At 33.9% G+C, this 15542-nt stretch overlaps 1 protein-coding gene across 3 annotated transcripts in view; it reads right to left on the reverse strand.

Moving 5' to 3' along the window:
• LOC140437637 (ATP-binding cassette sub-family C member 4-like) overlaps positions 1 to 15542 on the reverse strand; it is a 61041-nt gene that overhangs the window by 9579 nt on the left and 35920 nt on the right. For all 3 annotated transcript variants that reach the window (XM_072527261.1, XM_072527260.1, XM_072527262.1), the window contains exons 7-13: positions 14822 to 15161; positions 9191 to 9636; positions 5741 to 6463; positions 5403 to 5553; positions 3176 to 3406; positions 2652 to 2950; positions 1256 to 1671 (exon numbers count right to left, since the gene is read on the reverse strand). In XM_072527261.1, coding sequence (XP_072383362.1) covers positions 1256 to 1671; positions 2652 to 2950; positions 3176 to 3406; positions 5403 to 5553; positions 5741 to 6463; positions 9191 to 9636; positions 14822 to 15161 — 2606 coding nt within the window. The remainder of the gene's footprint in view (positions 1 to 1255; positions 1672 to 2651; positions 2951 to 3175; positions 3407 to 5402; positions 5554 to 5740; positions 6464 to 9190; positions 9637 to 14821; positions 15162 to 15542) is intronic.

Below are 15542 nucleotides of genomic sequence, written 5' to 3' on the forward strand. Positions count from 1 at the left end.
TTTTTTCTATGGCATAGAGATTCTTGGTAAATCGATTTTTTTCCGTTTTCTCTCCCCAGAAAAAGGGTTTTAGGAGAAAGCCCGTGGGTAACAGTGGTAAATCTTTTTGCATCTTTTTTGGCGTCCTAAAATTGACATTCTCGACCAAATTTAGATTGTTCGTATGATTTTTAGAGGTTTAGTGGCATTCTCGACAAAATATAAATATCTGGGAGCTTACATTAACACAGAATTAGATCCAGACCAAGAGATCAGGGTACGAATAGAAATGGCAAGGGCATCGTTATTAAAATTCAAGCAATTGTTCTGTGACAAAAATCTGAATACTGCGCTGAGACTGAGGTTTGTTGAATGTTACGTCTTTTCGCAACTATTGTACGGGGTAGAAACATGGACATTAAAAGCGCAAATAGTAAAGAAGCTTGAAGCCTTTGAACTTTGGATATACCGGAGAATGTTGAGAATTCCATGGACTGCCAGAGTCACCAATGAGGAAGTGCTGAGAAGGATGGGTCGAGACAAAAAATTGTTGAGAACAATAAAAGTACGCAAGACTGCATACCTTGGACACATAGTGAGGAATGATAAATATAGTCTTCTGCAGGTGATCATGCAGGGTATAGTCGATGGCAAAAAGGGAATAGGTAGAAAGAGGAATTAATGGCTGCGAAATATTCGAGACTGGACAAACATGTACTGGACATTGGGTGTACCGACGCATTCTTTGTATATCCTGGACCGAACATGTCACCAACACAGAGGTAATCCAAAGAATCGAAAAGGAGAAAGAAATCGTGAATACAATTAAACAAAGAAAGCTTGAATATCTAGGCCACATATTGAGACACGATAAGTACCGTCTACTGCAATTGATTGTCCAGTGAAAAATAGACAGTAAGCGAGGGCCAGACAGGAGAAGACACTCGTGGCTCCAAAATCTGAGGAAGTGGTTCGGGCTCACATCGGTCGAACTATTCAGAAGCGCTGCAAATAAGATCAGAATTGCCATGTTAATAGCCAACGTTCGCAACGGACAGGGCACTTGAAGAAGAAGTCCACGTTGCAAAAGACAGAGAAACTTTTAAAAATGTGGTCGTCAACCTCCGTTAATGGGGACGGCATAGTAAGAAGAAGAAGTGGCATTCTCGTCTCTGAAAAATCATATTTTTCATAAAATATAATAGTTTTTAAAACATCATTACGTTGTTTCGAATTATAAAATTAATTTAGAAAATATTCTAATTAATGAACTTACTGTGGATCCACGTTTGCAGTAGCTTCATCCAAGACCAAAATCTTATTATTCCTTATAATAGCCCTCGCCAAACATATTAGCTGCCTTTGCCCAACGCTGTAGTTTGATCCTCTATCCATAACTCTGTTCTCCAAACGATTAATAATGTTATTCGGATCCTTTAGTTCGACTTCGTTTAAGGCTCTATACAACATTTCATCGCTGTATTCATCGAACGGATCTAAATTATATCTCAAGGTGCCAGAGAACAAGATTGGATCTTGGGGTATGATTGAAACTTTAGACCTAAGTTGTTTGAGTGTTATGTCTTTGGTATTTATGTCATCAATGTAAATTTTTCCTTCTAGAGGAGTCAATCGGAATATGGCTGATATTAGTGAGGACTTTCCAGCTCCGGTTCTGCCCACAATACCAATCTAAAAAAAAATAAAAATTATTTTAGTAACGTATTGTTACACTTCTTTCAAATCAACCTTATTCGGAACACCAACAATGTTACAATACTTTAAAAGATTGACAACTATAAACTTCAAAATACAACTGCTCTCTAACTGTCAACAATATATGTTTATATTATATTTTCTGATATCCCAAACATTACTAGAAATGTATGGAATTTTCGATGTCATCTTGAATGATCTAGAACTACTTCTTCTTTTTCGTCTAGGGGCTTTTTCTAAATTAAATAAATCTCACGGAAATGTCGTAACAATATCATTCGATTGATCGTATCGATTGAACCACACAAGCATTCACACTTTTCATCATTTATATTCAGCAGGACTCTTATTATTTGATAAGTTTTCACTTGATCGGTACTACGCCAGTTCTTAAGCGGTTTAGCAAGTACCGCTGCGACTAGTTGCTTGAAATCCCACCTTGTGGAGTTTCTGTTGGTTGGTAACAGACTGGTGATTCGACTAGCCTGGTGCTTAAAAAGCATTTCCTTGATTTTAGTTTGCCAGAGTACGCTTCTCGGTCAAACAGGGGTGGCAATTTTGTCAAGAATTGGATCTTTTAGTGAATTCATGAGCCACTCTACGAAAGTTGATCTTAGTACTATGAGTTTGGACTCCCTTTAACAATTGTTAAGTTTTCTTAAAGTGTTGTTACGTTCATTCACATACTTGTTGGCAGTCCTTAACAGAGGCGTAGGTTTTGATAGTTTGAAACGGCCTGGCGATACTTTTTGTTTGTCTGTCTATAGGAAAAATTAAACTCAAATCAACCACAGACGGTATACTTCCTTAGGAGCTAAGGAAGACAGTTTAAATAGATTACAAATTACCTTAATCAATAATATTCGTATAATTGTGCCTAACCTTAAATAAAACTAATAAACGGATCACTCAAAATCATGTAAATATTTATCTTTATATTATAAATTAATGTTTACCTTTTCTTTGGGTTCAATCTTAATACTGACATCTTTCAGAATAGTGGGACCATCCTCGATATATTTCATATTTAGATGTTCTATATTAACAATCCCTTTATCTGGCCAACTTTTTGGAGGTAATAGTGGCTTTTCTGGTTGCTGTTCTGGCATCAGTTCTTTGTATTCTAGAATTCTTTCTACCGACATTAGTTGATTAGAGATATCGGCAGAGAAACGAACCAGAAATTGAATGTTTTGAGTAAGCGCCGAGGCTTGATTAATAGCTAGACCAACGTCACCGCCAGTTAAGTTAAAATCTATAAACAAAATAATTTATTAGAATGTAGGAATGAAATGTTAATTTGTGTTATAATTTGAACAATGCAGCTTCGCAATTGCAATTTTGCAAATGAGGAATAACAAACTTCGCTCTAAGAGTAAATATAAAGGCAATTTGAATGATTTAATTTACGGATAAGTTAGTATTTTCCTATTGGCCAGCAATACTGTTCAAGCTATGCTTTTTTATAATTGATACTTACATTCACCCAGCCCAATCAAGCTAAAGGTTAACGATCCAATGAACATCAGACAGATAACATCCAATGAAAATCCAAACGCAGAACTGGTACTTATAAACATAAACCATGCGCTAGTATGGCTATCTTGGTGCTTGTCGAATTCCGCCCTAAGAATGTTTTGAGCTTTAAAGGCTCTTATGGTCGTTAATCCTTCCAATGTAGCTGTTAGATGACTGAAGACTGGACTTTTCACTACAAAAAAATAAATGTATAAGCATAATAGATAAATGTATGCCTAATTAAATATTCATTTAATGAAATTAGTTAATAGTTGTTAGTAAACGACCATTAAACCATTTGTGAAATACTCATAAAACGTAATAATAGTTTATTGATGCAATAAGTGTGTAATTAATGTTCAAAATACACGACGTGAATATGGACAGCCAGTAAAATGGATAAACGTAAATATTTCTTAGTCATTCAAGTTTGAGAAAGCCTCAAAACTCATAGTCATCTTGACAATTTGGCATAGTTTTAGAGTTCAAGATCACACTCTTCCTAAGTAATAAATACATTTTTCTTTAATCTCAAGGATTGATAATGTAAGTAGCAATATGTCAGGTAATAATCGGTTTTTCATTATACTTGTAGTGTCGTAAGCTTTAAACAGTGTGAACCAGACCTTAGGGTGGTAACTGATGGCTGTCTGCCAACTGTCAGCTGTCAATATAAAATATAACAACATAAACATTCTGTAAAACGATAAACATGCGTTTACCCTTTTAGCGGGTATTTTCTGAGTCATAAAAGTATCTACCATAATGAGAGTATTATTTCGACGATATTACAATTATTTGGCGACGAGAAAACTGTGGAAGTTTGGGTAAAACACAAAATATTGTATTTTTTACAAAAAGTTGAATGTAGAATTTACAACTCATGTCGCTGAACAACAGTAATTTCGAAAACACGGTTTTGCCGCTCCAACTGACTGTTACACGGTTAATACTAGGACCATTTCGGCATTAGCAGCATTAGGTAAGGGTAAACATAAGTGCATTTTAGTCCCAAGAATATTACAGAGGTTAGGGCTTTTGCAGGAATGATAAATTATTATTCGTGTTTTTGTGAAAATTTACAAGGGAAATTAAAACCGATATATGAGTTGAAGGAAAAATTTAAAAATTTAAATGTGCAAAAGAATGTAAAAATGCTTTTCAATGTGCAAATTCCGAGTTAGCTTCACAAAGAATTTTAGTAAATTATGACCCAGATAAACCAATTCGTTTAGCGTGTTATGCGAGCGATTTACGGAATCGGGAAAGTTTTGTCGCATGTATTACCAGATGGGAGTAAGAGGCCTTTATGCTATATCTCGAAGGTATTAAACAAAGCAGAGTGAAATTATGAAGGAGCTTCTGGCTGTCTACGGATAATATTTAAATTGTAGCAATCGAAATTTTTAGTGATCACAAACCATTGAAATCGATCTTAGGTGAATATAAAAGCTTACGAATTCAAAAATGGTCTTTATTTCTAGCTAGTTTCGATTACAAATTTAGGTTTTTTAGTGGAGTGGATAACTCAAAAGCAGATGCTTTGTTACGATTGCCTTTACAGGACTATTACGAAAATGATGAGCCTAAATATGATTATTTAAACAGGGTTGAGAACTTAATACCTATGGATTCAATAAAGCTGCGGTCAGAATCAAGAAAAGATCCTATTTTGATCACGGAGTTCAATTCTATTTGATATGGATTACCGAAGCATACTGAAAATGAACTCTTGAAACGTATATCCAGGAGGCACAAGCTTTCTATTAAGCAAGGAATTAATATAATGTGGGGGTATCGAGCGGTAATTCCTGTTGCACTGAGAGGGCAGTTACCTAAAGAACTATACAGTAATAACGAAAGTATGACTAAGATGAAATCCAGTGCCCGTTCATATTTTTGGTGGCCATCGCTGGATGACGAGATTAAACAGCAGGTAAATAACTGTAAAGTTTGTTGCCAATTGCGGCCAGATCTGCCTAAGGCTAAGTTAATAAAGTCACAGGAATCTACCTACATCTATGAAAAAATACAGGCTGATTTTCTAGGGCCTATTAGATCAAAAACAATTTTAATTATTTTAGAGACATACACTAAATGGCCAGAGGTTTTCGTAATGAACACTCCGGACCTATTGTTTCATTAAAAATGTTTTATAATAGAAAGATACTAGATTCAATACTACTTACTTCTTCCTTCAAGCCGCTTAATATTGTTGGACGATCGGAGATACACTATCCTGATAAATGAAAACAAAATTCCCAATATTATTACAACGATAACTGATGCCGGGTTTACATAAAGAACTAAAGCCAAGTGTCCAAGCATTTTGAGAGTGATCTGAAAATAAAAAGCGTAGCATAAAATATTGCGTAGCATTATACTGCGATTATTATATTGCCAGGATATTATTAGCAAGGGATTTAATCAAAGCAAATAATAAATATATACTTAAATATACAATTACGTACCCCATACCTTACTTTTATATTTCTCTATTAACAAAAATTACAAAAATGGCACTTACCCTAGCAGCTTCGAATAACATTCTGGGCAAGATTTCATCCACAGAACCAATATCCTTTGAAAACCTATTCAAGATTCTTCCACTTGGATTTTTATCGAAAAACCTCATATATGTATTAGTTACACCAGTGAATAACATGCCGTGTAAATTTTCAGAACAATTTAGTATAAATCTGTAGAAACTAAGTGACCTCGATAATGTCGTAACCAAGCAAAAAAATAAAATGGCTCCATAGATTATCAAACAAGTCTGGCTACTCCAGTTCATGTAAAACGGTACACTTTCATCAACTACGGTAGAGTTTAATGAACCATTGACTGCGGTAGAGTTTGAGTTTAGAGTCATCTGGTACTCTTCGATATTCGTCCAGAAGCTAATGAACCAATCTATAACAGTGGCGCTGCCCTGGGCTACGGTAAGAAGAGAAACTAAAAATACTATTTCGCATATGCTCATGCCTGATTTAAAGAATTCGAGGAATAAGGAACCTTTAACTTTGCCTTTAGACGTCTCTTCTTGCATTTCTCTGGCAATGGCTTTCATTTTTCCATTTACTTTGGAAACGTCTGTCGTGCTTATATTCCTAGCTTCCTGTTCTTCTATGGCAGAATCTTGGGACTTTTGACGTTTTAAAATTTCTTCAATTTCTTCGGTTAAGTGGACAGTTAGAGGGTTATCGCTTTTTAGTAGTTGTGAATAGGTACCTTCAATTTCGATACCTCCCTGAAAATTAAAATTGTTTTTAGGATTAATTGGTTTTTAACTGAACTGTGCGCGTTTATAATAACAATACTACTTAGATATCAGACTAGGACCATAAAAGATTACTATTTGGGCTTTGAAAAACAAGAGAAAAAAATTTACTAGAACATGTCTTTGCCAAGAAACTTTACCAAGGTTTTTATCACTCTAGCACTTTATTTCATTTTGGTACTAATAAGCGATATTTCTGGGGCTTTGCCATAAATGAGACGATTCACACATAAGGTTAAAATGCAATATTTAACCTCTAGCCGAAAAGTGAGCACTATCAACATTCACTGTAAGATGCAATCTTAGGCACTAAATATATTTTTTTTAAGCCCTTTTCTCTATTCGGATTGCCGAATATAGGCTTCTCCTAATTCTCGCCATTTATCTCTGTTGTCTTCCGAATGCTGCCCAGCCCTTATTTCGGTAGTCTGATTTTCTTTGCTTACCTTGACATTTTGACCCAGATATGTATATTCATCTATGTGCTCTATCTCTATCCCTTCGATGTTTATCATAGGTTTGTCATCTTTGTTTGACATTAATTTAGTTTTGCTGAAATTCATTTTCAGTCCTTTTTTAGGGACTCTATGTGTAGCTCCTCAATCATCGTATTCAGTGCATTCCACGTGTCGGTTATTAGTACTACATTATCTGCGTATCTAAGATAGTTCAAGTATCGTCCGTTAATAGGGATTCCCTTATTTTCCCAGTCTATTGACTTAAAGATATCTTCTAGGGCAGCTGTAAATAATTTTGGAGATATTGTGTCTCCTTGCCTTACTCCTCGGTTGATTTTTACGGGTCTTGTTTCGATTCCATTACCCAACGTCACTATCATTTCACCTTGTTCGTAAATAATATGTGTTAATATTCTGTACCTAGAGTCGATCCGGTTATTGACTAATGCTTCTTCTATTAATTGCCCACAGTTCTACGCTACCAAAAGCTTTTTCATAATATATAAAAGCCAGACATAATGGGAGATTGTATTCGTTAGTCTTTTCTATTAGGATTTTTAATGCATATAGATGGTCACAGGTGCTGTACCCTTTTCTAGATCCGGCTTGTTTTACTGGTTGATATCCGTCAAATTTAATTGTTAACCTGTTTGTAATAATCTTTATAAAGGTTTTGTAAAGTTGTGAAAGAAGTGAAATTGGTCGATAACTTTTCAGATCTGTGGTGTCTCCCTTTTTGTGTATTAGTATTGTTTTAGCATTTTTCCATTGTTCGGGTATGTTGCCTTGGAATAGACATTTATTAAATAGTATTTTTAGATATGTGATGGCTTCCTCTCCGCCTTCCTTCAGCATTTCTGTTAGGATTCCATCGCTTCCAGGAGCTTTATTCCTTTTTATTTCTTTTACTGCTCTTTCTATTTCTTCGTAGCTTATTTCGGGCATCACTTCTGAGTTGACATTGTTTATCTGGCTTTTCAAGTTCTGCTTTGAGAAGTTAGGGGGATCGTTTCTGGAACGGTACAGATCGGCGTAGAACTTTTCAATTGAGTTTGCAATATCAGATTTACTTTTTTCTAGTTGTCCTTGTTCATTTTTAATGGTTATTGTGTTTTTCTTTCCTAGTTTCGGTTTGGTGCATTTGAGACTTCGGTTTTTCTATATGATTTGTTCTGTACGGTCTTCTTGAGGTTTTTTAATATCCTCTTTTATCTGTTTTCTCATTACTCGATTAAGTTCCTTAAATTTTGCAATGTCTCTTTTGTTTTGTCTCAGAAGATCTTTTCTTTATTTCAGCATGTTTTGAGATTCTACACTTATTTTGGATTTTCGTTTTCTGTGAGCGGTTGCCACTTATGAACTTGCATTTAATAGTTCTTTTGTTATGACTTTATTGATTTCATTTAAGCTAAGTTTTTCTAGGTTTAATACTTTCGCGGGTTGTAACTTGCTTTTATATTGTTCTGTATTAGATTTTAGTTTATCTGTGTCTATATTTCAAGTTTTTCTAAATTTATTTAGATACTAAATATAATACCGGTACCAATACGCGGCAGTTAGCCCTTTGGTCGAAAACGAGACGTTCAACACACCAAGTGTAAAGAGAAATGAAGGAATTTTTACAAGAAAGTTTTTTAATTGTAGATGTGTCTGGCGGGTGAGGGATGTCGCGCTGAGCGCATTTCCTTGGTAGGGTAGTTAATATTTGCATACACACATGGAGAGTCTTAGATATATTCTATGGGCGTCAAACTAAATGAAGGGCGTTCTTCAAAAAAAAAAACATTATTTTAGACTATACAAAATATCTCTATATGCATGTGTGAAATAATTATTTTAGTTTTACAGTAAGTTGCGGTTTCTACAAAAGATTTTCTAGGACTTGGTGGTCTAAAAGGGCATCTAGAGATTTTAAGACTTAATCCAAGTAATTCATGAAGTGTCCGCATACACTATATCTGCGAAACAAAATGTCGAACTCTTAGTAAATATTTTAGAATTATTCTGCAAAACAATGATTCAGGTAAACAATATTTCTGTACATCCAAAGAAATCAAACAATGTTTGTAGTAACCGTGGCAACCCTGTAATTGAAGCCACATTCGTTCTTCGGTTTGCGCGCAGCTCACGTCTATTGCTATCCTGGGCGTACTGTAGTATACGAGCGAAATTCTTTAGGGTATTGACAGTTAATTGATATCTTTATGTACTAGATAAGTAGAAAAAAATATTAACTTACATTATTAAGGACTAGAATGTGATCAGCAGTTTTTAAATAATAAACTTGATGGGTTACTAATATCCTTGCTTTCTTAGCTAAAAATCCATTAATGCAGTCTTCATATAATACTTTGGAAACAATACTGTCAACAGCAGAAAGCGGATCATCCAACAAATATATATCCGCATCTTTGTAAATAGCACGGGCTAGATTGATCCTAGCTTTTTGTCCACCACTGAGATTAGCACCCTTCTCTCCTATTAGAGTGAAGTCTCGGTCAGGGAATTGATCAAAATCTTTTTTCAGTTCGCATACTTTTAATACTTCATCATAGCGTGCTTTGTCAAAGTCGGAACCAAAAAGAATGTTTTGCCTAATACTGCCGGAAAAGATCCAAGGTTCTTGGGAGGCATATGAGAGTGTGCCATGGACGGCTAGGGTTCCTTCAACTATATCAAGTTCACCTATGAAACATAATTAAATTAGATCTAATAAAAATCATTTTAAATAATAGGCAGTTTAATAAGTTTTGGGGTTCGGTAGGAAAAATTCAGTTTTATGGCTTAAAACACACTTATTCAGTATAGTCTCCCTGAACAACAATACACTTGTTTCAACGAGATTTCTATTTATAAATTCCATCCCTGAAGTGAGAATCTGAAAGGGCTGCAAAATAGGCTTCGAAAGCTGTTATCACCTTATCATTTGATAAAAATGCTTTCCAGACTTATGATTTCATTAGGTATTGAAACAGACGGAAGCAGCTAGGTACCAAATCTGGTGAATACGGTGCATGCTTCAACAATTTTAACTTTAATTTATGGATTTTAGCCATTGTCAAAATGCTCAAAATGTGCATTGTCCTAATGAAAAAGGATTTTTTCTTCTACAAAGGTTTTTTTTCAAATTTTTTCCTTCAGCTTGTCTAAAAAACTTACAATAATATTCAAAATTTATTGTTTCACCAGTTTGCAAGTAATACACAAACAGAATTCCTTTCTCATCCCAAAAAAATTATGCTATTACCTTCTTGGCCAATTTCTGGCATGAATTGACAAATTTAAATGAACCTCCACATACGTTCATATGAAGGATGTACCAACATAACAAAAATCAAACCGCAAAACCGTTTCGGAGCAGAAAATCCATTACCTATACTTCACACCACCCTTTAGCCTCTTGTTTTAATTTAGGATCATGGTGATACACCCAATTCTCATCCATACTTTCGATAAAGCTCTAAATATTACTGAGAAAGTCGCATCCGAATGTATTTTTGTTCTATTGTTAGCGAATGCGGCACCCATTGTAAACACAGATTTCTGAAATTTAATACTTAAGTCAAAATATTGCTTTCGCTGTCCAATGAGATGCCTAGAGCTTCTACTAAATCTCTTTCAGTCACTCGACGATTTTCCAATGCGATATTCTATATTTTTTTCTACAATTTCTGGTGTTGTTGCTTTTTTGAATAGTCTTCAAGCCTTGTACGACCACGTTTAAATTCATCAACCCATATTTCTACTGTATTAATTGAAGGCGAGGAGTCCTTATACACGTTCAACATTTGTTCACAAATTTCCTTTGCTTTTAAACCTTCCAAAAATAACAATTCAATCACTGCGCGATATTTGATTTTTTTTCCATTGTAAAAAAATACCAACACGTCCATACTCGACAGCATGTAAATATTAATTGACAGATTGAAATGAAACTGCACATACGTTCATGTGAAAAGTATACAAAACAACAACAAAAATTAAGCTAGTAGCAACGCCCTCTCTTAACAAATCTTATTGAACAGCCTATTATTTACACAACTTATAAAATTAAAAAAGTATAAATCCAAATCATTAATAACCATTCCTTTCAAATTCCCATATAGGAAAGTACTTATTTCAAATATCTACTTTCCAGAAACAAATTTCTGGGGTTCCTTTTAGATACCGGAGTATTATGCCATATAAGATATAACTTATTATCCTTTCTGTCTAAAGGCCTATGTTTCTGCTGCGTTAGGACATATTTCAGAATATATTGGGTCTCATCAAATTGGAGAAAGTAAAAGATAAACTCTCAGACAGAACAGAATCTATATTTAATAAAAATTAAACTACTAGCAACAAATATAGACCGATCAATTTTATAAATGATAAAAAAACAAAGTTCTTATCTTCGTTTTTTTTGTATTCAATAAAAAAGCAAAACATTTTGGAATCACTTTTATTCCGATATTGAATTTCTGTCATACAGACAGGATATATACGTAGCTAAAGAGGATCGACTTTTACAACTATGGACCGTCAGAGATCGTCGAAGTACTGACCAAACGCTAAAAAATGAGTTTGTAGAAGCTACAGGTATAAGAGTAAATACTCCTATACGTAATCGGCTTCACGAATATGGGTTGCATGTAAGAAGGTCAGCTAGAGTACCTCCTATGACCCCTGCACATCGTAGAGCCAGACGCTTGTCTGCAGGAGAACACTTAATTGGACCATGACACAATGGAGTAACGTGATGTTTACTGAGCAGTCCAGATTTTATTCAAATCATGTTGAAGGACGTGTTAGGGTCTGGAAAAGAAGAAGCGAGCGCTTCTTGGAGGTTCAATTACGAGTTGGGGTGGGATAACTTTAAATGGCCGCTCTGGCCTAGCAGTTATTCGACGAGGGACGATGATGGCAGCGCGGTACATTAACGAAGTTCTCGAACCACATATTATCGGATTTGCTGAAAATATGGGTCCAGAATTTATCCTTCACCAAGATAATGCGAGACCGCACGTGGCCAGGATAGTGCAAAATTATTTGACTACCCACAATATTCAGGTTATGGAGTGGCCAGCAAAGAGTTCAGATTTAAATCCCATTGAACACATTTGAGATAGACTCGGGAAGCGCTTGAAGGATCATCAGCTATTAAAAAACGTACAACATGTCAAGGAAGTTCTCGTGGAAGAATGGGAACAACATAATAGATTAAGAAACTATTTGAAACGTGATTGAAAGTATGTCTAGGTGTGGTGCAGAAGTTCGGCGAGTTAGAAGATTCCATACATGCTATTATTTTAATTTAAAATATTTTTTATCAACGCTGTTATTAAAAAATAAATGAAATGTTTCACATTTATCACTTTTTATTTTATTTTTTCCACAAGAAAATTTATAATTTAGGAACAAAAACTTTGCTATATTTATAGCGAAAAGCCTTAGATGTAAATAAATGAAAATAATATAATCATAAAAATAATTATTGCAAAAAAACGAACATCTCTTTTTCGTTTTTATCAGTGTACTACGCGTTTATATTTTTTGTTGCAGCTAGTGTTAAATAAACACCATCAATATTCACAATCGGCTTACAGTACTGCCATCTATGATGTGGCGCTTAAATTGAAAGAACCAGTCTTCGCGCTATATACACTTTCCTGTAAAATACGTAGTACTCACAGAAATACAATTTTTATGTAATTAAATTCATTTTACCAAGATGGCGGCTGCCACTGTAAATAAGATCTATTATTTATATTTCTAAAATGATTAGAGGTTGCTATTATAACTAATCTACATACAATGCATAATAAATAATATATACAGTTACAGTATGTTTTGCGATATAGCAATGACTCAATTAGCATTGCATCTCACCGAAAGATTGTAAGGTCACTGCTGATGAAAACTTTATTTTGATAATTTTTCTAATTCGAGGGACGTCCTAAAAGAACTCTCTAAAAATTTTAGTATAGAAATTTTTTCGACTAGCACTATAAAATCTAATCGTTTGCAAAAAATTTATTTCAAGTCAGGTCAGAGGCTGACCTGAAAAAAATTGGTAGAGGAATAACTGAATGTAGTTAGTAACGATTAAGTAACTGAGATGGTTTGATAAGTTGTAATATGGCTTCAAAATTTATTGCTATAGATCTCAATGACAAAGTGGGGCATTGAAAAATCTGCAATTAATAAACAAAACCATTGGCGGGGTTGATAAAAGCAATTATTTAGTTGCTCTATATCGAAGTTTTATTCGATCAAAAAAATGGACTGTTCGCATTATTTAATAGAGATCTATATAATGCAGACGATTCTACAAAACAAATTATATTTAATTTATATAATTTATATTATTTAACGTTGCTGAAACACTGGTTTTTTTAAAGGTATTAGAAAGGACACCTAAAGTTGGAATACCTCGTTCTGTATCTCCTGCTGGATTTTCTTCAACAGCCAAGAGACCAAAACAACTCAAGACGTAAAGTTTTACAATATTGCTCATTGGCCCAGCCTTAGTAATGGTCTTAAACATAGATGCAAACTCAAGTGCTGTAAAATTCGATCTCGCACACAGGGTAAAAATGTCTTTTTACGTTGATGAAATGAAAGTTTTCTTAATATGTTACAATAAAAAAAAATTTGTATTAAAAAATATTATCTGAAATAAATAGTTTTAAGTAAATTACACCCGTAATAGTTTTTACTCATCTGAACCGAGTGGTGGCGATTGCCACAGCTTCCTAGTGCACTTTAATAGTGGAAGAAACAATTTGAAAAAAATACCAGGTACGTATATATGTTTAAAAAATGCAGCAAAATAATTTTTATGTTAAAAAAGTTCGGGCTGAAAGAGTTAAAAGTAGATTAAAGTTTATTATGCCAGTTAACCCTTTCAGTCACGTTGCAAGAAATAATACAAATAAAAATTTGAAACTTGGTAACTTTTTCTATTACTTTTTTAAAGATTTTCAAAATAAAATTTCGCTAGAGCCCTTTTGGTTTTTGATTTATCGAATGTCCTTCTGCGAGAGCAAAGTTACTTAAAGTAATTACAGTAAAACCGCAATAAAAAGTTAATAACTGAAATATATTGATCTATCACATAAGGAAATACGCAATTATATTATTTTTCATAATACATATGAAAGCAATTTTTTAGCAAAACGTACGATTTATATAGACTAAGCAAAAAATCAAGTTTATCAACTACTCCCATGTTTTCTATTTCATGATAACCATTCTATAATCCCTCTTACTTTTTCATATCTCTAACAGCTCCTTAAATTTTTAAAAATCGTCTAATATAAAATATGCCCAGATGATGATAAAATAAATCAAAACTAGAAAAACTAAAATCGAAAAATTTTACTCTGACAATTTGTCATGAAATACGTTTGTCCTTTCTAAATACGTTTGTTAATGGTTACGAAAATATACATTAATATACAAAAAGTTGTTTAGCTTCTAGTTACAATCAAACCAATTGTATTATATATTTCAACGTTTAATTCTACGCGTAAATCAATTACAAATTTACAGGTGTATGGGATTGGACAGTAGTTCGCGCGAAACTGACGTAATCAATTTTATGTAATTGAATTTGCGTTCTCCTCTAGATAGAACCATCACTTACACACGAGTAAATACACTGTCCTTTTACAGGGAATATATTATTTCGTAAGGTTAAACTCCACTATTCGGCAATATTATGCGTATTAAGTTTGTATCTTCGTAGGAGAACGCTGTGACTGAAAGAGTTAAAGTAAAGAAAAAACCTTATTAAATTGGCTCAATCCTCCAAAATGATTTGTTTATTATTGTAGAAAACATCGAAGAAAATAAAAAGTTGTGGTTATTAAATAAAATGTCTTACCCAAAATAGACTGTAGCAATGAACTTTTCCCACTACCAACAGGTCCAATAACACCAAGCAGAGTATTTTTCCCAAGCTTAAAATTTAGGTTTTTTAAGACAGGATCAAGTGAGTTTTCATTCCAGGACGCAACCATGTTTTTACATGACACCATCTCTTCGTTGACGTTCGAGCTTATAGATCTTCTAAGGGCAGGTAATTCTTTGTGTTCTTCGTTTTCGAGAAATTCTTCGATTCTGCTGATGGAAACTAAAAGTTCGGCGATTTGTGTAAGACCATTGACGAATACTCCAGCTAGTGTATTAGCTAGGATTTGGTAATATGACATGAAAACGTACACCTGGAAATATAAATTAAGCTATTACTTTATAACAATCTTTAAAATCAGAAAACTGATATTTTACTACAGGAAAAAGTTTTCCTCTGGAATTTGATAGGTAGAATTTGATATATAGGTACCTATATAAACACAACTTACATATATTTCCTGCAGAGAATTTTGGTTTTGTTACCCAAAATTTTCAAACTATTTATATATTTTTGGCGATTCTTTATAGATATATCAAAAAGTGATCCAACAAGTCAACTCAAATCTAACAGAAGTAGGAGAAGAAATCTTAACATCAGAAGATGTCAATGAAAAATGGAGCAATATTCAGAAGGCATTACTAAAGGCTGCAGAAGAAAATTTAAAGCCTGAAAAGACAAATAAAAAACAGAA

Source organism: Diabrotica undecimpunctata, chromosome 3, assembly GCF_040954645.1.
Source record: "Diabrotica undecimpunctata isolate CICGRU chromosome 3, icDiaUnde3, whole genome shotgun sequence".
In the NCBI taxonomy this organism is placed as follows: domain Eukaryota; kingdom Metazoa; phylum Arthropoda; class Insecta; order Coleoptera; family Chrysomelidae; genus Diabrotica; species Diabrotica undecimpunctata.